At 38.9% G+C, this 21365-nt stretch overlaps 3 protein-coding genes and 1 long non-coding RNA gene across 6 annotated transcripts in view; 3 read left to right on the forward strand and 1 right to left on the reverse strand.

The window, feature by feature from the left end:
* LOC101477581 (uncharacterized) overlaps positions 1 to 21365 on the reverse strand; it is a 95581-nt gene that overhangs the window by 62878 nt on the left and 11338 nt on the right. The window lies entirely within an intron of this gene.
* LOC143419950 (uncharacterized) lies at positions 4845 to 6057 on the forward strand. Its single transcript, XR_013099976.1, has 4 exons — positions 4845 to 5217; positions 5304 to 5421; positions 5553 to 5590; positions 6012 to 6057. It is a non-coding gene; the product is annotated as an uncharacterized LOC143419950 (long non-coding RNA).
* LOC112431157 (PI-PLC X domain-containing protein 1-like) lies at positions 9763 to 13362 on the forward strand. 2 transcript variants are annotated; one of them, XM_076887258.1, is made up of 8 exons: positions 9763 to 9851; positions 9948 to 10014; positions 10133 to 10238; positions 11385 to 11509; positions 11604 to 11735; positions 12095 to 12259; positions 12401 to 12584; positions 12979 to 13362. In XM_076887258.1, the coding sequence occupies exons 3-8, from the start codon at positions 10133 to 10135 to the stop codon at positions 13206 to 13208; spliced, it is 942 nt and encodes a 313-aa protein (XP_076743373.1). In that variant the 5' UTR covers positions 9763 to 9851; positions 9948 to 10014; the 3' UTR covers positions 13209 to 13362. The 2 variants fall into 2 exon arrangements, with proteins under 2 accessions (XP_076743373.1, XP_076743372.1); XM_076887257.1 differs by lacking the exon at positions 9763 to 9851 and having other exon boundaries at positions 9875 to 10014.
* spata20 (spermatogenesis associated 20) overlaps positions 15223 to 21365 on the forward strand; it is a 57001-nt gene continuing 50858 nt past the window's right edge. Inside the window, exons 1-9 of one of the 2 annotated variants that reach the window (XM_076887259.1) lie at positions 15225 to 15509; positions 16485 to 16613; positions 16704 to 16768; positions 16855 to 17009; positions 17102 to 17245; positions 17423 to 17624; positions 17741 to 17871; positions 18981 to 19085; positions 20165 to 20239. In XM_076887259.1, the coding sequence (XP_076743374.1) occupies positions 15313 to 15509; positions 16485 to 16613; positions 16704 to 16768; positions 16855 to 17009; positions 17102 to 17245; positions 17423 to 17624; positions 17741 to 17871; positions 18981 to 19085; positions 20165 to 20239 (1203 nt within the window). In that variant the 5' untranslated portion in view covers positions 15225 to 15312. Of the gene's footprint in view, positions 15510 to 16484; positions 16614 to 16703; positions 16769 to 16854; positions 17010 to 17101; positions 17246 to 17422; positions 17625 to 17740; positions 17872 to 18980; positions 19086 to 20164; positions 20240 to 21365 lie in introns of both variants that reach the window. The other variant, XM_076887260.1, reaches the window with a different exon arrangement.

The following is a 21365-nucleotide window of genomic DNA, read 5'->3' on the forward strand; positions in this document are numbered from 1 at the left end:
CCATTTTGCCAAAGGAAAGGACGTTGCCTAATAATTATGCACACCTGATATAGGGTGTTTATGTCATTAGACCACACCCCTTCTCATTACAGAGTTGCACATCACCTAATATGCTTAATTGGTAGTAGACTTTCAAGCCTATACAGCTTGGAGTAAGACAACATGCATGAAGAGGATGATGTGGACAAAATACTAATTTGCCTAATAATTCTGCACTCCCTGTATATCCAGTTATCCATGTGAGAGTGGAAAGGAGTCAGGTTTAGTGATGGCGCTACAGATGAGACTTCAAATATCTTGATTGGCTGGCTTATCTAAATAAGACAAATGAGCCTTGGGTTCTTCCAGAATTTGGGAATCTTTTAAAGTGTGAAGGGGAAATCAGTGCAACACATTTAAAATTAGGTAACACACCTGAAATTGTGAAACAGGCCAATGTGTCAATGAGATACGTGTGAATGCCAAAAAATACAAAAAGCACAAACTAATGAGAGTCATAAGGTCAGCAAACCTCGTCCACCGTAGGGTAGACTCCTGGTCAAACCACATGTCTTAAGACTGTAGCAGCATTCTCCAGGTATAAATTTCACAACAGCCCACAAGGAGTTAACTCTATTTGTCATGTATTTTGTTTAAATATAAGTCATTAGGCAGTTTAATATGTTCTATGTGTTCCTGGAGCAGCTCCATTTGGTTCTCTGTTAGTGAACTGGGGTAGTTCCAGTTTGACGTGGAAAGCAGGAATAAAGCCACTGACCTCCCAGTGAATTTGGGACATTTCAATCTTCTGGACATTAATTTACAAAAGACAGCATATAATAACATAATATAACATTTTAATATATCTGGGTCCTCGAGGGCCGGAGTCCTGCAGGTTTTAGATGTGTCCTTGATCTAACATAGATGGCTAAATTACCTCCTCAACATGTCTTGAAGTTCTCCAGAGGCCTGGTAATGAACTCATCATTCGATTCAGGTGTGTTGACACAGGGTGATATCTAAAACCTGCAGGACACCGGCCCTCGAGGCCTGGAGTTGCCCACCCCTGGTCTAACACCCAACTGATAAAGACTAGGATCAAGCTTGAAGTGATCCAAAAGCCTACCAGCAAGTATCTGTCCAACTTAGCAAATCTGATTTACTGTCAGAATTTGTTCTGTTGTTACTGTGTCCTGGTTAACTTGCAGACAAGGAGCAAGAACATATAATGACAGCCATAAAAGCACATGGCGCTGTTGAGATATAAGAAGTCATGCTCCTCCAGTGAATCGAAAACATAGAAAAAACACACATCCAGAGTTCATGCCAGAGCCTCAATCCTGTGAATTTTTTTTTTTTTTTTTTTACATCTACCCATTTTCGGTGCTCTTTTTTATGCGTATTGAAATGTGAGGCAGTGTTTGACCATGAATATTTCAAAAACCATTAAACATAAAAGCCCGGACAAAATGAAAAATATCTGTAAATAGTGTACAATGAATAGAACAAAACTGTTGTATTTTTAATTTTCAAGACCTACTTGACCTATAAGTTTGAGACCTACTTACCCGAAGAACTCTACCAAAGACTTTTTTAGACTTAACTTACAAAACAGTTAATAAAAAAGAAAAAATTGATCATTTCATGTGAGTTATCTTGCAAGGCTGAGCTGTATCTGTAGCCTAATATACAATGATTAACATTAAGCAAAACAGCTGAAGTTATGAAACAGCAATGGGATGGCATAGGATATTTGTGAATGCTAACAAACATGATCTACAAGCAGCACAAGTTAAGGGCAGTCACAAGGTCACCAAATTGTGTCCACTGTAGGCTTGACTACTGGTCAGACCAGATGATTCAAGACTGTAGCAGAGGACAATCTGTGTGTCCCCAAATCAAGAAGGATGTGAATTATTACTAAGGAGTTCATGTTGTCGTTTGCAAAAGAATAAAATTAATTTCCTATTTTAAAACATCAGATTTACACAATAGGAATGTATTTTTGAGTCAGATATGCACCATAAGTAGAAAACAGAACATATGTGGAGGGTAAGACTAACCATTTTCTGTAACGATGTGCTGTGATGTATGGTTTGGAAAAAGTGACGCTAACAAAAAAGACAGCAGGCAAAACTAGAGCTGGCAGAATTATAGATGTTAAGTTTTATTGGCACTGACCGTGAGAGAAAGTATTAGAGGTTAGTATAACAGAGGGACAGCTCGGGTTGAGCAGTTTGGAGGCAAAGTTAGAGAGGCAAAGCTGAGGTGGTTTGATGCAGAGCAGCGGAAGTGGATATATTGGATGTTGGATATGTTGAACATGTAGTTTGCAGGCAGGAGGAACAAAAGGAGACCACAGAGAAGATGTAGTGAAAGAGGACATGTGGATGGTTAGTGTGACAGAATAGGATGATATGGATAGTGTTTAAACAGAGGCCAATGGCGACCCCTAAAGGGAGCAGCCAAAAGAACAATAAGATTGTTATTTTTTCTTTACTTTTTATTTTCCTTCATGGATGAAATGACCATCATTTTTATTTTATCTCACCTGAAAGGGATTTAATGTTCCAGCCCTTTACCCCTTTGCCCCATTAAACTCAAATGCAGTGGATGGTGTTCACAAGATAGTTTAACATGAGCACACTGTTTAGTATAGCACAGTTTTCCACCAGGCTGTATTTATATATAGCAGTGGATCTCAAACTGTGACAAGTTGCACATCAACATGTATTGCATTTTTAGTCAATGGACTCTTGTATTCAAGGATTGACTCTAGTATTCAATACACTGCAGGGAAGCAATTTTCTAAACTCTGGTTTTCTTTAAACGGCTGTGTAGAAATGTGGGAAGGCTTTAGTCATGGGTCACATTGCTTTCATGGGTCGCATCTTTTGCTGCTTATCTTCAACAGGAAGATTCTCACAAAGTCACGAGCTATGGAGATGAATGTGGAATGTGATGGAAACTTTAACAGATAGGAAGAAATGCAACGGTATTTATGTAACAGAGTAACTGCAAGTGGATGAAATTGTTGTAAAGGAAACAGTCAATTCTTAGACTTCCTGCTTTTATTGATATTACTATTTCAATTTAACACACAGGAGAGTGATGTCATATGTCATGAAGTGACATAATATGTGAGTCTATCAAAAAAAAAGTAGTTCAAAAACACTCTATGGATACATACTTCATACTCAAATCCAAAGCCAGAACTGGATCTCATAACTGGGATACAGAAGGAGAATACAGTGGCTTGCAAAAGTTTTCGGCCCCCTTGAACTTTTCCACATTTTGTCACATTACAGCCACAAACATGAATCAACTTTATTGGAATTCCACGTGAAAGACCAACACAAAGTGGTGCACACGTGAGAAGTGGAACGAAAATCATACATGATTCAAACGTTTTTTACAAATAAATAACTGCAAAGTGGGGTGTGCATAATTATTCAGCCCCCTTTGGTCTGAGTGCAGTCAGTTGCCCATAGACATTGCCTGATGAGTGCTAATGACTAAATAGAGTGCACCTGTGTGTAATCTAATGTCAGTACAAATACAGCTGCTCTGTGACGGCCTCAGAGGTTGTTTAAGAGAATATTGGGAGCAACAACATCATGAAGTCCAAAGAACACACCAGACAGGTCAGGGATAAAGTTAGTGAGAAATTTAAAGCAGGCTTAGGCTACAAAAAGATTTCCCAAGCCTTGAACATCCCACGGAGCACTGTTCAAGCCATCATTCAGAAATGGAAGGAGTATGGCACAACTGTAAACCTACAAAGACAAGGCCGTCCACCTAAACTCACAGGCTGAACAAGGAGAGCGCTGATCAGAAATGCAGCCAAGAGGCCCATGGTGACTCAGGACGAGCTGCAGAGATCTACAGCTCAGGTGGGGGAATCTGTCCATAGGACAACTATTAGTCGTGCACTGCACAAAGTTGGCCTTTATGCAAGAGTGGCAAGAAGAAAGGCATTGTTAACAGATAACCAGAAGAAGTCCCGTTTGCAGTTTGCCACAAGCCATGTGGGGGACGCAGCAAACATGTGGAAGAAGGTGCTCTGGTCAGATGAGACCAAAATGGAACTTTTTGGCCAAAATGCAAAACACTGTGTGGCGGAAAACTAACACTGCACATCACTCTGAACACACCATCCCCACTGTCAAATATGGTGGTGGCAGCATCATGCTCTGGGGCTGCTTCTCTTCAGCAGGGACAGGGAAGCTGGTCAGAGTTGATGGGAAGATGGATGAAGCCAAATACAGGGCAATCTTGGAAGAAAACCTCTTGGAGTCTGCAAAAGACTTGAGACTGGGGCGGAGGTTCACCTTCCAGCAGGACAACGACCCTAAACATAAAGCCAGGGCAACAATGGAATGGTTTAAAACAAAACATATCCATGTGTTAGAACAGCCCAGTCAAAGTCCAGATCTAAATCCAATCGAGAATCTGTGGCAAGATCTGAACACTGCTGTTCACAAACGCTGTCCATCTAATCTGACTGAGCTGGAGCTGTTTTGCAAAGAAGAATGGGCAAAGATTTCAGTCTCTAGATGTGCAAAGCTGGTAGAGACATACCCTAAAAGACTGGCAGCTGTAATTGCAGCAAAAGGTGGTTCTACAGTATTGACTCAGGGGGCTGAATAATTACGCACACCCCACTTTTCAGTTATTTATTTGTAAAAAATGTTTGGAATCATGTATGATTTCGTTCCACTTCTCACGTGTACATCACTTTGTGTTGGTCTTTCACGTGGAATCCAAAAACTTGATTCATGTTTGTGGCTGTAATGTGACAAAATGTGGGAAAGTTCAAGGGGGTAGAATACTTTTGCAAGCCACTGTACACTAGTGATGGGACGTTCTGTATCGAGGCTTCGGAGCGTGTGTCGAGTAATGGAGGGGGCGTTTCCGCGAAGCGCGTATCGAGGCTTGCTTCATTTATGGGAGGAGCTGAAAATGATGACGTCCGAAGCCTCGCTGCCCGGCTGTACCACGTGACTGGTTCATGAAGTGGTTCGAACTTTGCCGCGAGATATGACAGCGATATAAACCCCTCAGACTTCATTCAAAAATGTGGGTGTTTGATGGAGAGTTGCGGTTAGTGAGAGTTTGGAGACCGTATGGAGGTTTATGAGAGTGAGGAGAGAAAGTCAGGAGAGAATGGAGCCAGCTAAGAAGAGGAGGATGTCCTCCCCTGTGTGGGAACATTTTGATCTTATTCCTCCCAACAAGGTATGTAAATTTCTACAGAAGATGTATTTTCATGATACTGATGGTGCAATACAATTTATGTTGAGCTGTCTTGACTTTTGTACAAGGTGAAGTGTTTGCTATGTGCCAGGGAGCTGGGATATAACAGCAACACCTCATCCATGCTTAGGCACTACAGAGCTTTGCATGAGAATAAGGGGGACACCGATCGTGGAGCAAGACCAGGTGAGCCATCAAATGCAATGATAATATAGGATGCAGTAATGTTACTAAATGATATAACAATATTATACAACTGTTATAAGTTACGTGTGTGATATTTATATTTGTGCTTTGTCTTTATTGTCTTTCCTCAGGAGAACAATCTCAAATAGATGAAGACCTGGTCAGCATGGTGATTGAGGACTCCCAGCCATTTAGCATTGTGGAGGACAAAGGATTCAAAAGATTTGTTAAATCATTAAATCCTAGCTATGTTCTCCCCACTAAAAAGGTCATAAAAGCAGTGAAAATTTAGTTTTTACAGAATAAAATGTGAACAGGCAGGACTGTGTAGCTGTCCATACCTCAACGTTACAAAAGCACAACCACTGTCCACACCCCAACCACACCTCACCTCACAGTAAATGATCATTTCCATTTCAAGCATTTCCAAATAATCATTTCCCATACTGCCACTATAAATATACACAGTATACTGCCATCACTACAATATACATGTTTTACACACTCCTTTTGTTGTTGACATTTACAGGCTGTGTGCAAAATGCCACACTCTTCAAATTCATGCCAGCTATTATTTTTACGTCCAGTAGGTGTCCTGCTAGAGCAAATGAAGCTTCATGAAGCTTCGCGTTGGGGTGAACCAATTGGATGAAAAGCTTCAGTGCTTCATGGGGCTTCATCTGCCCATCACTACTGTACACATTTTCTACTAATGTGAGGACTCAAAGTGCTTTCCTTACTACAAGCCTCACTCACACACATCTATACAAGTATTTTTTTTTTTTTTAAATGTCTAAGCACTTTAAACACAACACTCACACACCCGCACTCCAGTGGATCCATCTGGATAAATTCAGGGTTCAGCTTCTTGCCCAAGAACACTTTGACATGCAGGTTACTGTGTATGAAACCACTGACCGCGGTGCTGTTTTCACATGTCTGTAGGAACAAATTTGTTTTTGTTTATTCTTATTGTATTTGTCGAAAGAGAACGAAACTCACAAACATGATCTGTGTGCCTGATTTAGGATCTAGGATGAAGTCATCCGTGGTGTAACTAAGGTGTTTAATGTTTTGGGGGCACATAATTATATAAAAACACTAATTATGGATTTAAGAATGGGCTCATGGTTATATAAAAATCTATTAAGAGTCAAATTCAGTGTAGATCATAATTTATTGTTGACGACCGCTTCAGATTGTTTTGGGCTTCTGCAGAGCGGCATTCAAGAGACCGTTTATGAACCACTGATTTATGGCTTTTTGTCCACTCCAGTCAGAGAGTTAAAAGTGTGTTGAAAGCATTTGTGATCTCATTGTATTTTCTAATGAATAATGATGGCATAAGGAGATTTTACCAGATTCCTCTTTCAGATTGCTTCACAACAAAACTTGAAAGACAGCTGACGTTATCCCCCTCAAAGCATATAAATGAGGTGCTCCTGGGGAGCAATAACTAATCTTCAGTTGGTTGACTGTGTCAGTTCATGTACACTCTCAAATCTAAAGTGATAAAGATTTAAGCTACAAGTGGAGCATTACTTTGGCAGGGTAAGTGCTATTCCCAAACACTTTTGACTTTTATGCCTGAGCTTAATTTGTTCATTTTTGCTTAATGTCACTGAATTTATAAGAGACTAAAAATGTTTTTTATAGATCTATGCAGAAAAAGGCAAAGGGAAAATAAATGCTTCAATGGCGGATTGTCACAAAGGCCATCTTCCTCTGTTTAAACTAGCCATGCTGAGTAAATAATAACAGTGCAGTTGTTTCCAACTGGTATTGTAATTGTTGTGTGAAAAACATGTGTCTCCAAAACAAAATTTTGGGGGTGAATGATATCAACTCATAAATGATGACCTTCTTTAATGAATATGAATGTCATACTATCAGCTCTGGGAGACATATTAGGGAGTAAAATGCTAATAATAGCATGAAAAGGCATTAATTTCACCCTCCGATCACTCAGCAATTACCCATTAGGAGTAAACTTAGACTGGGGCAGCTTGCTTACCAAGCTTACCTTACCATATTGACAGCATCACACATTTGCTGCACGTTTCAGCTACCATGATGTAAATATCTTACTCCACCACAACCCAAAGACCCAAATGCTCTTTCAGCATTCACATTATTGGTATGCAGAGCTTTGCAATAATTTATGTGTGATCAGTGTGATCACAGTTTCTAAGTAAAAGTACACAGAAAAAAAAAACAGAAAACAAAGTAAATATTTTTAATCAATTACATGTGGATGTTGCAAATGGTAGTGTTTAGGCTAAGGCTTCGGTGCTACAGGTGGCAACATGTGGACCCTGAGTGATGTCTTCCTCAAACAGTATTATTCAATCTACAAAAGAGGCCAGAATATGTTGGGTCTGGCCAAGGCTAGATAATCAACCTGAAGTCAAGTCCTTGAAAAGCCTATAAATTTTTGTGTTATAGTCGGCTTTGCAACATCAAAAGTCTAATAAAAAAAAGTTAAAATATTTTGTTTCTGTTTTGTGGTCATTGTTCATATAGAACAAAGCATTTCAAATCTGTCTTTTATAGGCTGCTAACACCTCATCTAAAATGCTTCCCAAATAGTAACCCCTCTATGCAAAACTTACATTTAACAGAATAACTTTATCTTAACTTGATTACTCCATAAACAGTGTTTATAGGGCTCCGGTGTATCTCTCCTCCAACCTGTTTCCTTTACAATAAATCTGTAGCCTACAACACAATACATTACACAAAACAGTAACTACTTTGCCCATATGTACCAATCTGATAGCTGTGGATGCTAAAAACATGATCTACCGGTAGCACAAGTTAAGGTGAGTCATGTCAACAGTAGGCTAGACTACTCGTCAAACCAGATGGCTTAAGAATGTCGCAGAGAACAATCTGTGTACAGACAAGAGAAAATATGTGATTTATTACGCATGAGTTCACTTTGTAATTTACAAGAGTGGAAATTAATGTTTGAATACATTTTAAGAATGGCCTCCTCCTCAGTGGTTTAACCCTGTTGACAGCTAGTTTCTCTTTTTAAGAACAGAGGTGGCCATCAGTGAGCAACGGTACGGCTTCATGCCTAGAATGAGCACTACAGATGTGATGTTAGCTTTGAGAGTGTTGATGGAGAAGTATAGAGAAGGTCAGGAGGAGTTGCACTAAGTCTTTTGTTATTCAGGGAAAGCATATGATAGGGTGTCAACGGCAAAACTGTGGTATTGCACGAGAAAGTCAGGAGTGGCAGAGAAGCACTATATGTGAGGGTGGCATAAGACTTTCAGTGTTAACAAGACAGTGATCTCGGTCAGAGACAGATGGATTTAAGGCGGTGTGGGACAACATCAGGGATCTGCTCTGAGCCTTTACAGTAGCAACAGGTTGACTGATGAAATCAGGCAGAAGTCTCTGTAAACTATACTGTTTGCAGACAGCATTATGAAGATCATAATGCTGAGCCTGGAGAGATGGAGGCATGCTCTGGTGAGAAGAGGAATGAAAGTCAATAGAAGCAAGACAGAACGTGTGTGAATGAGAGGGAGGCAGAAGCTTCAAGGAGTAGCTCTCTGAAGCTAAAGAAAAAACAGTGCTACTTCTCCAAGAAATAGTTTGACTAGGTTTTCTCTCTAATATAGTTTTTCTTAGCAGTGTTCAGCAAATATTTAGACATATATAGATCAAATTAATGGCAATAACAGGCCATTTGCCTGCCTGTCTAGCTAAAATAATTCAGATATTCTCATAAAGATCAATAAACAGCCTGCTGAGACAACAAGTGCCAAGCAGCCCTACTGAAATAATTTGCCTACATGATTTCAAAAAACAGAAAAGGATTATTACATTTAATAATGTGTGAATGCTGTTTCAATATTTTTGTCCTTGCTGTAGTCTAGCTAAACAAAAATCTCTCCGATTTGGACATAACATTGGGCGGCATTTGTCAAACTGACAGGAAAACCAAAGGAGACAGAGTACTGATTTGTATTAAAGATTCTTTTAAGGCTTCCTTCGTCACTTCAGCATGTCTATCAAAAAAATTTAAATATTGTTACTGATGTCTGTCCTGCAGGTAATGATCTCTTTTCTGAACAGTTTGTAATGGTACTCTTGATAAATATGCACCCTGCAAACCTTTTTAGTACAAAAAAGTGTTTCAGCCCTTGGTTTTTTTCTCAATAATTTCCAGAGATCTTATTGCTAGAGACATCGGTTAAACTTATCAACGAACTCATCAAACAAGTGCCTTAGTTTACTTTTTTGAGTGCAGACTGAAATCCACTACTGAAGTCTGCACTAATATCAGAATTAAAAGTGTAGTGAAAGCCTTTGTTTTTTTCCTAGTGAATACTGAGGGTATGAGGAAGCTTCATTGGGGCGTTATATCTTGTTGATCAAACATTCCTTGTTTTGATTGCATCCTTGCAAAACCGGTAAGACAGCTGACGTTTTAACTCTTACAACATAACAATGAAGTCCTTCTGAGGAGCAGTGACAAAGCTAAGCCTCTGATTGTCTGACTGTGTCAGTTTGTGTACACTGTCAAATCTGAAGGAATAACGAAGTAAACTACAGCTGGTGCATGACTTTGGCAGGGTAAGTGTTAATTCTTAAAACTTGTGACCTTTATGTTTGTGCTTAATGTGTTCACTGTTGCCTAGAACCACTGAATTTCTAAGAGACTCTCCTGTAAGTTTAAAAATGTTTTGTGTAGATGTCTGCAAAGAAAGGGAATATAAAGATCGCGAACTACACTGACTGGATGTCACAACTACCATCTGAACTTTGGACAATTCCTCTCTTCAAACTAGCCATACCAGGTAAATGTATACAGTGCAACTGTGTCCAACATCAAACACAGCATGTACAGTGTGTCAAATCGGACCATTTTGTTAACAGAAATACTTTTCTGCAATCTACACTGCAGATTTTTTTGGGGCACCTCCAATAGCATTTAGTGGTAGCATTTATTCAGTCAGAATTCAAACAAACAAAATGAATGAAAAAGGTTGTGGTTTCTGCTGCATTTGTTAATTAATTTGTTAATTATTTGCAAGAAATACAGTAGTTGTACTTGGCTAGTGTGGAGACTGTACCCAAATGGCAGTGTTGTGGAAATGACAGTCTTCACTAGTGGGGATAGTTACAAAGCTTTCTTCGTTATGAATTAGCGTTACATGTTTCTATTGAACATTTGAAGATAAAAAAAAAAACAGAAACTCTTGTAGAGGACATAAAGTCAGAGATAGAAACGACAAGGAGCAGGTGCATCTAGTACAGGTAGAGCTGCCGCAAAACCCCACAGAGCTCAGCAGCCAGCGCAACAAATTTTGGATCCTTGGCTTTTAGTTAGCAGCTAGCATTAGCAGCACATGCATCCAATGTGAAAGGACCTTTAATTAACCTTTAACCTTTAAAGTAATAATGGTATTTCTAACCACTGATATACCACAACTTTATCCTTTCAACAGCTACTGAAATTTAGGGGACCTAGTTTCTATCGGATATTTATATAGAGATCTTCCAGCTTCAAACTGTATTACCCTTCAAGGACCTGCAGTTCAAAAAAGCGCCCCTCCACAGCCAAACCCATCTGTTCTCTGATTGGATTGTTAAATTTGTGATTGACATGACAATGACCAATCAGATGAAAGGAAGAAAACTAGGGTCAAAATTTGTACTAGTAACTTGAAACTTGAGTGCAGAGTTTCACTTGTATGTTTTGGCTAAGTCCACACACAAATGTTTTTATGCACACACAAATTCTTTTTACACATACAAATCCTGATTTACAAGTACAAAATATTTATGACCATAATTTGTGCCCATACACATTACATTTAAAAGAGGACTATAGAGCTACATGAGAAAAAAAATCCCATAAATACACCATAAAAAAACAACTCCCAAATCTGTACAGCATTTTAAAACAACATTGGTAAGGCATTTGTGTGTTTCATTCGTAGGAAGCCATGACTCTGTGAGTTATGATTTGGATGCCAGCTCTGCTATTATAGAGCCTGACAATCTAAAACGATTCAGCTGGATTTATTGCTTACGCAGAATAGTACGAACATGGGGAATGACCCAGGTAAGGGGAGTTTCTGACCTGCCGCTATCAAATTTATAGGTGAACGTAACAAACAGAGAATGGAATGTTTGACTGATGTTGGTTTTTATCACAGGAATACAACATCACAATGCAACTGGAAGCAGGAGTTCGCTACTTTGACTTGAGGATCGCTCGCAAACGTAATGACCACCATCCCACTAGGCTTTACTTTTACCATGGGCTGTACACAAGCACTGATGTTGAGGTAATAATAAGCATATTATGTAAAAGTACAAGACTATATATACAAAAGTACAAGACTAAAATATCAAATTTTTTGATATAAAAATAACTGAACTTTTAGCAGATTTTTTTTAACTTAAGAAGACCTTTACTAAGCTTTAGGCAAGACCTGTTTTAAAACTAGTTCAAGTTTTAAAATATGACCAAAGGTAAATAAACACAGGTGTTACTGATTTCCTTTATGAAGTGTCTGTTCTATTTTGGTAATTAGCCTTAGTTAATGTGATTTATAACACATGTGCTCACTTACTGTGTCATGAAGGAACCCTATAAAGAAGATTTCTTTTATCTAATGCCAGCTAATTTTCCCACTGAGTTCAGACTGTTCTCGGGGAAATACATGCCTGGACAGTGGCCCATCCTAAAGAAGTCATCATCCTGGCTTTTTCAAACTTCAATGGTTTTGAGAAAAACATTAAAGATAAACTTCACAACCATCTTATCGGCTTCATTAAGACCATGTTTGGAAGCACACTCGTCCCCCCGGTAGTGTACAGTTTTTCTTCTTTTTTAAAAAATGTATTCATTTATTCTTAGATCAGTAGGTCAAATAAGTCTCATTGTTGAAGTACTTACTGTAACCTTTGCTTATAGTTTCAAAATAAGATATTCATTATCTTACAACAGGGCATCCCCACACTGCAGAACTGCTGGGACCAATGCAAAAATGTCATAGTTTCATATGACTATCCAGCAAACTACCATCCTGAAATGTGGAAAAAAATAACTTATTACTACGCCAATAGCATGGACCGTGCACAAGTTAAATCAAAAATATCTGAAGCCTTGGGAAAGGAAAAGACTTCCAATTGTGAGTTTTCTCAACTATGCCATGTTATAAGTTATAGACAGCAAGACATTCATCTTTGGTGATCAAAAAACAATATTACTTGGGATGTAAATATCCAAAATAACATCTATTCAGAGTTTTGTTTCCTTTGTAGAAGATTTTGATTTAGTGAGTTAATAATCTGTTAATTTATGTGACCCCATCTTTATATTTTATTTTCACTATATATGAAAGTTGCTAATATGTAAGAAATGTTTATTCTCTGAATCTGTAATATATGGTGCATTTTGTTTGTATGTTTATATTACTAATAAAAGAAAAAAAAAATCTATTCAGAGAGAAAAAAGTTTTAAACAGCCAGGTTATACACAATATAATTTGAGATAATTACTAAGCTTCAACTTGTTCCCCACAGATTTCTTTGTATGTGGTTTGAACATGACTCTTCCAGCAGATCATAGGATACTCATCTACATCCTTCGTCTCTGCGACAGTTTCCCCAACGTTATTAGGAGGGGTCTGCCTAAGCTCCTGAAATGGCTGAAGCAGCAATCAGGTGTGAACATCGTTGCCTCAGACTTGGCAACTCGCAAGGACTTTGTGTCAACAGTTGTTGAGCTCAATTCTGCACTAATGAAACCATAACTGAAAAAGTATTGTGTTTCTTTAGTTTGAATATGACGGTGTGTGTGTGTTTTATTCTTTAAACTAGAGATGGCACGATACCACTTTTTTATGTCCGATACCGATACCGATATCATAAATTTGGATATCTGCCGATACCGATATGAATCCGATATAGTGTTTTTTAATCAACAAAGCTGTTTTTTAAATATCTTGCTGCATTTTGTATAAGTTCATACTCAAGTTTAAAACAACAACTACACTAAAGCTATTCTGTTATACCTGTATGCAAAAAAAAAAATTTCATAGTTCAGCAATACTGATCAATCTAATAAACTTAAACCTACACCATCCTCCCTATTCTGGTATTTTAAAGAGTACTTAGCATAAATATTAAGCAACCTAACTAATAGGGTTCCAACTCCCAGCAACAACAAAAATAAATAAATAAAAAATAGGGAACCACCCCTCACGCTCCACCTCATGATGCTTAATCGACGTAATCAACCTTAATTTGATGCAGTGTGAAAAAAAAAATGCACAGAAATCAATTATTTTTCAAGAAATATTAAATAGATTCAACATCTTTCTTCAACAAAATTGCAGACTGCACAGATGGTACCTTCCCAAAGGAAAAAGTACTATAGCTTACTAGGGTATATATATTAGACTTAATAGTTACTATATACAGTAATGGACTTCTATTCATTTTGCATCAAATTAAAACTTTGGGTGTCAGATAATTATTTATTAAAAGCTAGACATTTTAAATGAGAATAAGAAAGAAAAGTATGTCTTTGTGCCCCCTTTTCCCAGTTAATGCCCTATCGCCCCCCTGGCTAAACTTTGCTAGATCCGCCCCTGCACAGTTACCAGCGTCAGCTACGTAGAAAAAGATCCTGGAGTAGAAAGTAATATTAAATAAATTCTAACAACAGCTGATCAAGCTTAAACGTGCTGCTGTTGTTTATCCGCTGGTTTCCTCTTTCTGGTGCAAAGTGAGCCAAAAGCAAACTAGAGACACGGACTCGCGACAGAAAAGCCGATCAGCTGATCGTTAAGCAGTTTCATGATTGAAGTAGCAGCAAGAAGAGGCAGTCGCTCCATATATCGCTTGTTAAGCTTAATGCAGGAATGCTTTACAAACATTCAGAGATGGACTTACACACTTGCTTTACTTCTCTCGGGATAACTTTGTCGGAGATGAAATGCCGGGTTGCTAGCGAAGCTCCAAATGCTATCCAGACCACCACAGGTCCTGCATGCCACAGCTGCTCTATCACGTGATGCATACTGCTCCGACATGCTAACGTTCTGAGGTGAGTTACGGCGTGTGGCAAGTTTTGTGAGCTGCTTTCGTGATATTTAATGGATCGGATTACATTTTTTATTTTTCTCCGATATCCGATCCAGTAATTTAGGTCAGTATCGGACCGATACCGATACGTAATATCGGATCGGTCCATCTCTACTTTAAACCATAGATAACTCATCGGTTCATTGAAAAGATATAAATATTGTACAGTTACTAGAGGCTTAAATATTTTGCTTGTACATAAGTATTGTATTGCTTTTTTAAATAAACAATAAATTGTTTTTAAATTTTTATTTAATGTGTCAAATACAAAAACAAACACATTTTGTGTTGTATAAATTCAAGACTAATAACAATTAATAAAATAAAAAATGTGTAGAAAAATAAGCATATGAACAGGGTGTAATATTAAATTATAAGCCACATACACAAGGAGGTAGGAAAAAAGTGCAGATATATATTTTATCTCACATATCCAATGCAATGCGAAGATGGTTTATAATACATTAGAATTTGTGTTTTATTTCCTTTAGGTAATGTAAAGATTTTATATTTAATTTAAATTCGTTTACGAAAATAACAAACTTGGGAGAAGACGTTACTGCACAGTTTGTCATTTTTATTTTGTATCACCAAAACAAATACATTATCTCCTGTGATCCCCACTCCTGCTTTGTTGTCGCGCCTCCATCTGTCAAGTGAGGGTATTGCAAAAAAAAGTGTTTAACTCATGCCTGGAAGTTTTGACTGCTGTCTCTTCACAAACTAGCTAACGTTAGCTTGCTAAAGTGACGCACTTGGTGGATTAGGATGTTAAGACTAGCATGGCGTCGCTCGGCGTCCAAACATAGCCGCGCGGGACCTACATGCGTGTTAACTGCAGCTTATTCGGGAGCGTATAGTCCACAGCAGAAATCACAGGGTGACTTAAGGTGTTTCAGACAAATTCCCCACCCACCAAGCGACAGGTCACCGCTCCTCCATCCCCGGGCGGCCTGCTACCTCAGGTAACGCTGCCTCAGCTAATGTGTAGCTAATGCTAGCTGTACGTAAACACTGCTTTGACATTTTACAGCAGGCATAGCGGGCTTAGCATAAAAGTCACGACCTGTTGTATTATGATACGGTTGTTGCTTGTGGCACAATAGCACTAACGAGTGTCGAACCACACCATACTCCCATATAAAATCATTCATATTAATATGTCCCTAAGGCTAACTCGTGGCCAGAGACATTCCCCCGTAGGGGCAAACATTTGATTAAAATCATAATGCCACGCATTTCAATTCGGTGTAAGTACAAAGGCTGACAATATGTTTTGGTTTCTATTAACTGGTTAGCTTTTCTTGCTGGTTTCTTGGTAACTCATCGACCACCCTCCGCTAACGATGAAAATTCTAGCATTGTGCTTCTAAGTTACACGTGAAAAATCACGCACATATGTGCAGCTTTTCCACCCGAATTCAACAAAAATGACTCATAAAGTGAAAGCTGTTTGTTGACGTTTTCCGGGGTATGAACTTTTATTTTTTAGCTAAGTCATAATAAATTGGAGAATATTCAAATGGAATTCGCCACGGCTGCCAGTCTGGACTAACAGCTGCTTGACAGCTACTGCAGCTTTAATGAGCTGCTGAACAAGCTTGTACAGCCCCAGAAACGCTCAAGAATTGTAATTAGAAAAAAATTACCTATCAATATTAGTATATTATTTTATATATTCTTTTGTCGATATACTACACAGGGTATTGACAGTGTTTCTGTAAGGAACGGGTATGTATAGAGAAATTTGAACTGAATGTTGTAGCTGTATTTTTATCGTATTACTCAAGGGTAACACAATGACATCCTGGGGCTGGCTTAACATTGTGTAAGGTATTTAGTCACTGTATTTGGGCCCACACCGAGGCAGCAACATCAAGATTGCTCTGTTTTGCTAATAAGAATCAGGATCCACATTCATAAGCATCTTGTGTGTCCAGTCCATCTGTCTTCATGAGTATGGCGTCAGGGAGTGAAGGGCCATCATCCACTTCTCACAAACACTCCAACAGGTTAGCTAAGGAGAGGTCACCATACCTGCTACAACATGCGCACAACCCTGTCGACTGGTGAGTGCTTTTTAAACTTCAGATGGACATACTTTCTGAAAGCACGGCCAAATGCCACGTTTTGTTTTTCTTTTTTCCTTTTTTGGTCAGGTATCCATGGGGGAAGGATGCTTTTGACAAAGCAAAGAATGAAGACAAACCCATCTTTTTATCCGGTAAGAGTTAAAAAAAAAATCTCCGAGACATAGATTACAGATATCTGGATCACTACATTAAGAATTTTCTTTTGCTTGACCTCCAGTGGGCTATTCCACATGCCATTGGTGCCATGTTATGGAGAGGGAGTCCTTCGAGGACGAGGAAATTGGCAAAATCCTTAGTGAAAACTTCATCTGCATCAAGCTAGACAGAGAAGAGAGGCCTGATGTGGATAAGGTCTACATGACCTTTGTGCAGGTTTGTATACATTTACATTTTCACATGAAAATCTCTTTCAGCTTCACTCTGCTAGTGCCCCTTTATAATTTTTGCCTGGGAATTATTTCCAGGCAACAAGTGGAGGTGGTGGTTGGCCTATGAGTGTGTGGTTGACTCCTGAACTTCGACCTTTCATTGGAGGCACCTACTTCCCTCCCAGAGACCGTGGAGGTAGACCTGGGTTCAAGACGGTCCTCACCAGAATCATAGATCAGGTAGTAAAACTTCAAGAATTAGGGAACATTATTATATCAGATTTCATGCATTGTTAGTAGGGATGAAAAAAAGTCGTTAAAGAGATTTAAATTATATTTTTGTTTGTTCTCTTTACCCTCCTGTGCTGTCTCTGTGGAAGTGTATGAATGACATAAAGTATGACTTGTGTTCTAAAGTGGCAGAATAATCGTCCTGCTTTGGAGTCCAGTGGGGAGAGGATCATTGAGGCCCTGAAAAAAGGCACAACCATCACTGCAAACGCAGGCCAAAGTCCTCCACTGGCTCCAGACGTGGCTAATCGCTGCTTCCAGCAGCTCGCCCATTCCTATGAGGAAGAGTATGGAGGCTTTAGAGACGCTCCAAAGTTCCCCTCACCAGGTCGACATGAGCCCAAGTGGTCAGCTCTGTAGCTTTAAGGCCTGTAGAAAATTCTTTATTTGACTACCTGACAGCAAGTCTTTTCCTGTTTCTCTCTCTTGCCTATGCATCTGTAGTGAATCTGATGTTCCTCATGTCCTATTGGACTGTGAATCGCTCCACATCGGAAGGGGTCGAGGCTCTCCAGATGGCCTTGCACACGCTTCGCATGATGGCACTGGGAGGCATCCATGACCACATTGCACAGGTATAAACAAACCAAACTAGTGTTGTAATTCAGGGTTTTTCTTTCTTGTTGTTGTTGTTTTTTTTTTGTAACAGGATTATGAATGGCAAAGTATTGTAAAAAAATTGATATATGAATAAATATTAAACACAGAAAAACAAAATTCAAACCACCAGGTTGAGTGGTAAAGATTCATGAAAAATAGGGAGTAAATTAACTGTCAGAAAAATTTATAAATTAACCCTAAATTCTGGCTGACAGGGCAGATGCTTTTAGTTCAGCTGATGCTCAGCTGATACAGTTTGTGACACTGGCAGCTGTCATGTAGCTTGTCCCCACCATTTCTGCTGACTCTGCATGCTGCTTTGCAACCCAACTCTACCCTGGCTCAACCTTTTTCTAGCATAATTAATGCCACATCCAATGTCCTTGAGGCCTGCTCTGTTCTGTGAGGTCTGCAGCATAACGTACTATATACAAGTATCCATAACATAAAATATTAGAAGCCTCTCATGAAAAACATCCACAGGTCTCTTTCAATCCATTCCATTTTATGATCATTTTAAATTCACTAGTAGAAACTGGCATGTTTAAGTTTAGGTGTGTTTTAATAAAATGCTGTTTTTCCCACATCTGTCAGAACTCATCAAAAAAGCAGTTTTAAAAGGGCATTTGTGCTCGAACAGACAAGGATACCAAGACAACCTGGAAGTTTACCCAGAAAACCAAAATATGTTAGTGCTATTTTGTGCATGTGGTCAGTGATGCCCAACCCATCAAATCATACAGAATGCAGTGGCGAGTCATAGAGATGCATGACAGACTGAATCAAAACTGTAGAGGAAAGCTCTTACAAAGGGCATTTTGTACGGTTAGGACATTTTATTCATCAAGTAACAAGAAAATTAAATAAAAAGTTGTCAGAATGTTGTCAGAAGTGGTGCTTCTCTAATGTGCAAGCCTGGTTTGTTCATGTCAGACACAAAAACACACAGATGTACTCTTGGTCTCTTTAATATAATCGTGTTTTTAGTTCAAGTCAGATATACTTATGTTGTAGTACTGATACTTTCAACTAATTTTAGTGAGTAAAATTAAGCAGCCTCCCTCTTTATGTCTCTTTATCTCAGGGTTTTCATCGTTACTCCACAGACTCCTCCTGGCATGTTCCTCACTTTGAGAAGATGTTGTACGACCAGGCTCAGCTGGCTGTTGCCTACATAACAGCTTCCCAGGTGTGTGCAATTGTCTCTGTGTGGCTGTTTGTGTATCTGACAGTGTAATTAGCTCTGATCTTTCTCTCTTGTCTGCATAATTAATGTTACCCCCCAACCTAAAATCTCCAGCATAAGAGATGGCAAACATTTACTTTGTTTCAGAGTCAAATCAAACACTCACAGTGACAACACATGTGCTGTTATTGTGAGGCTTATTGTTTGGGCAATGGCCTACCAGAACATATTCTGTAATTTTACACATTTATTTCTTACAGTTTGAGCCCAAAGAGTTGTGATAACAGATTTCTTTCATCATCATTTATTTATTTATCTAGCACTTTAAAAACACACCTGGTAGACCAAAGTGCTGTACAATACTAATATGCACATAGTAATAAAACCAGACATAGCAAAAAAAAAAAAAAAAAATTAATTAATGCGGCAAATGCGCCATCTCTCACTTTATGACATCTGGGATAGGGTCAGGCGCCCTGTGACCCAGAATTGAATAAGAAATGGATGAATTTCTTAAACTACGCAGTAATTTTGATGATCACTATCAAGGGCAGCAGTGATTAAACATCTAGTCATCTCAAGTGGTTTCACACATCGCTAATATAGTACAGTAAAAAAAGTATTGTAGATGTAATGCTGGAATTTTTTTTGCTTCCTCAAAGTCTGTATCAACATAGGTCCTAAAAATCCAGGAGTGGTCAGACTGTACTTTGTAACTTTCATTTTATTTATTTAGCCCTCAGTCAAAATGACTGTACTCTACTGTTTTTAGTACATCACTTCAAACACTTGACAGTGTTTTTCACTGCAGTGGGCAGCACTGAGTTATGATGCAGCAAACAACTTAAGAATCTGAATGCCATAGTTTTCAGTTTTCCCGTGAGTGCTTGCTGGGCTGGCCTGCTTTTAAGTCAGAGACTGAAAAACAAACCCTAATTAGGACACAAACATACAAACTCAAACAAATAGAACTCTCATTGCATACTGCACAGACCACTCCACGTGACAGTACCTGTGAGGTCATGTTAAGGTTAAATCATGTTGCTTTGGGAGGTGACTTGTGTGCGTTTCTGTTTTTCCAGGTTTCAGGTGAGCAGTTTTTTGCAGAAGTGGCTAAGGATGTACTGCTTTACGTCTCCAGAGACCTGAGCGACAAGGTGAGTCTGCCATTTCTGTGTGCACAACTGCTGTGTTGTTTTTGTGGTAATGGGAACTTCACCGTCATTGTGATGGTTTTGTAAATCAGCAAATAAAGAAACTATTTCACAAGAAATAGTTTCTTTTGGCTGCTTCTTTGGCATGAAGGGTCATCACAGCAGGTAACTTTAAAGGTTTAGTTTGGCAGAGCTTTTATGTCCTTCCTGATATAACCCCAAAGAGGATTTATGTTTCCAGCTGAGCAAATGTGTAAACCCCTACACTGTGGAGCTAAGGGAGATATTTATGACACTAACCATGTTTATCTTTCTACAGTCCCAAAAAACTTTTTGGGGATTTTCTTACCTGCATGATTGAGCATGTGTCAAGACATCTTTCACAGACTTGGAGAATCAATGCACAGGCATATTAAAGCCAACACTGTATTAAGTTCCTTTCTATGGATTCTTTTTGTTCATGCATCCTCAAGGTCACGAGGTGGGACCCCGTTGATGAATAGCCTCTTAAACTCTTGCTTCTCGTCTAAGGGTCAAGCCTTTTTTCCCCCCCTTTTGTTAAATGAGGCGACAGAAGTGAATTGGGCACACAATTAAAACCAGACTTGTTGCAATAATAATATTCCCTAAGATTTATTATGCAATTACAGGCTAATGAATTGGTGCTGCAAAGATCATTTTCTACAGACTTCATGCTGCTTTTTTGTAATACAGTGGGTGGGATCTTCCCACAGTGAGGGAGACTCCGTGATTGTCCTCAGGCTAAATTACTGGAGTACTTTTTTACTTCAGCTGGTTCCCTGTGAGCTGTGTGGGTCCCAGTGATCTTCAGTCTCTGTATTTCCTTTTTAACTACCTGAAGCTTGATTTATCTTGCATCATAGGGGTTGAAATTAATTGAGAGTCATTATGTGTTTTTTACAGTAGATCTATTAAAACCCTGTTAAACTTTGTGGTTGGCAAATCTCTGTGTTTCCCAACCACATTAATAGGCCAGTTATGATCTTAAAAAAGTGCAGTAGCAGTGCAGTGTTTAAGTCTTCATTTTAGGAAAAGGATGCTAAACCGTCCTGCTTTTCCTCCAACCAACTGCCGCGGTTTTAGGTTTTCATGTGTTTTTACTTTCCGA

This window comes from Maylandia zebra, linkage group LG8 (assembly GCF_041146795.1).
Source record: "Maylandia zebra isolate NMK-2024a linkage group LG8, Mzebra_GT3a, whole genome shotgun sequence".
Lineage (NCBI taxonomy): Eukaryota > Metazoa > Chordata > Actinopteri > Cichliformes > Cichlidae > Maylandia > Maylandia zebra.

Bases quoted from the DNA above. Each gene is read 5' to 3' on its own strand.
- LOC112431157 (XM_076887258.1), top strand. From the start codon at position 10,133: ATGTCTGCAAAGAAAGGGAATATAAAGATCGCGAACTACACTGACTGG. The intron at 12,260-12,400 runs GTAGTGTACAGT...ATCTTACAACAG, and splicing joins GAAGCACACTCGTCCCCCCG to GGCATCCCCACACTGCAGAA. The intron at 12,585-12,978 runs GTGAGTTTTCTC...TGTTCCCCACAG, and splicing joins AAAGGAAAAGACTTCCAATT to ATTTCTTTGTATGTGGTTTG.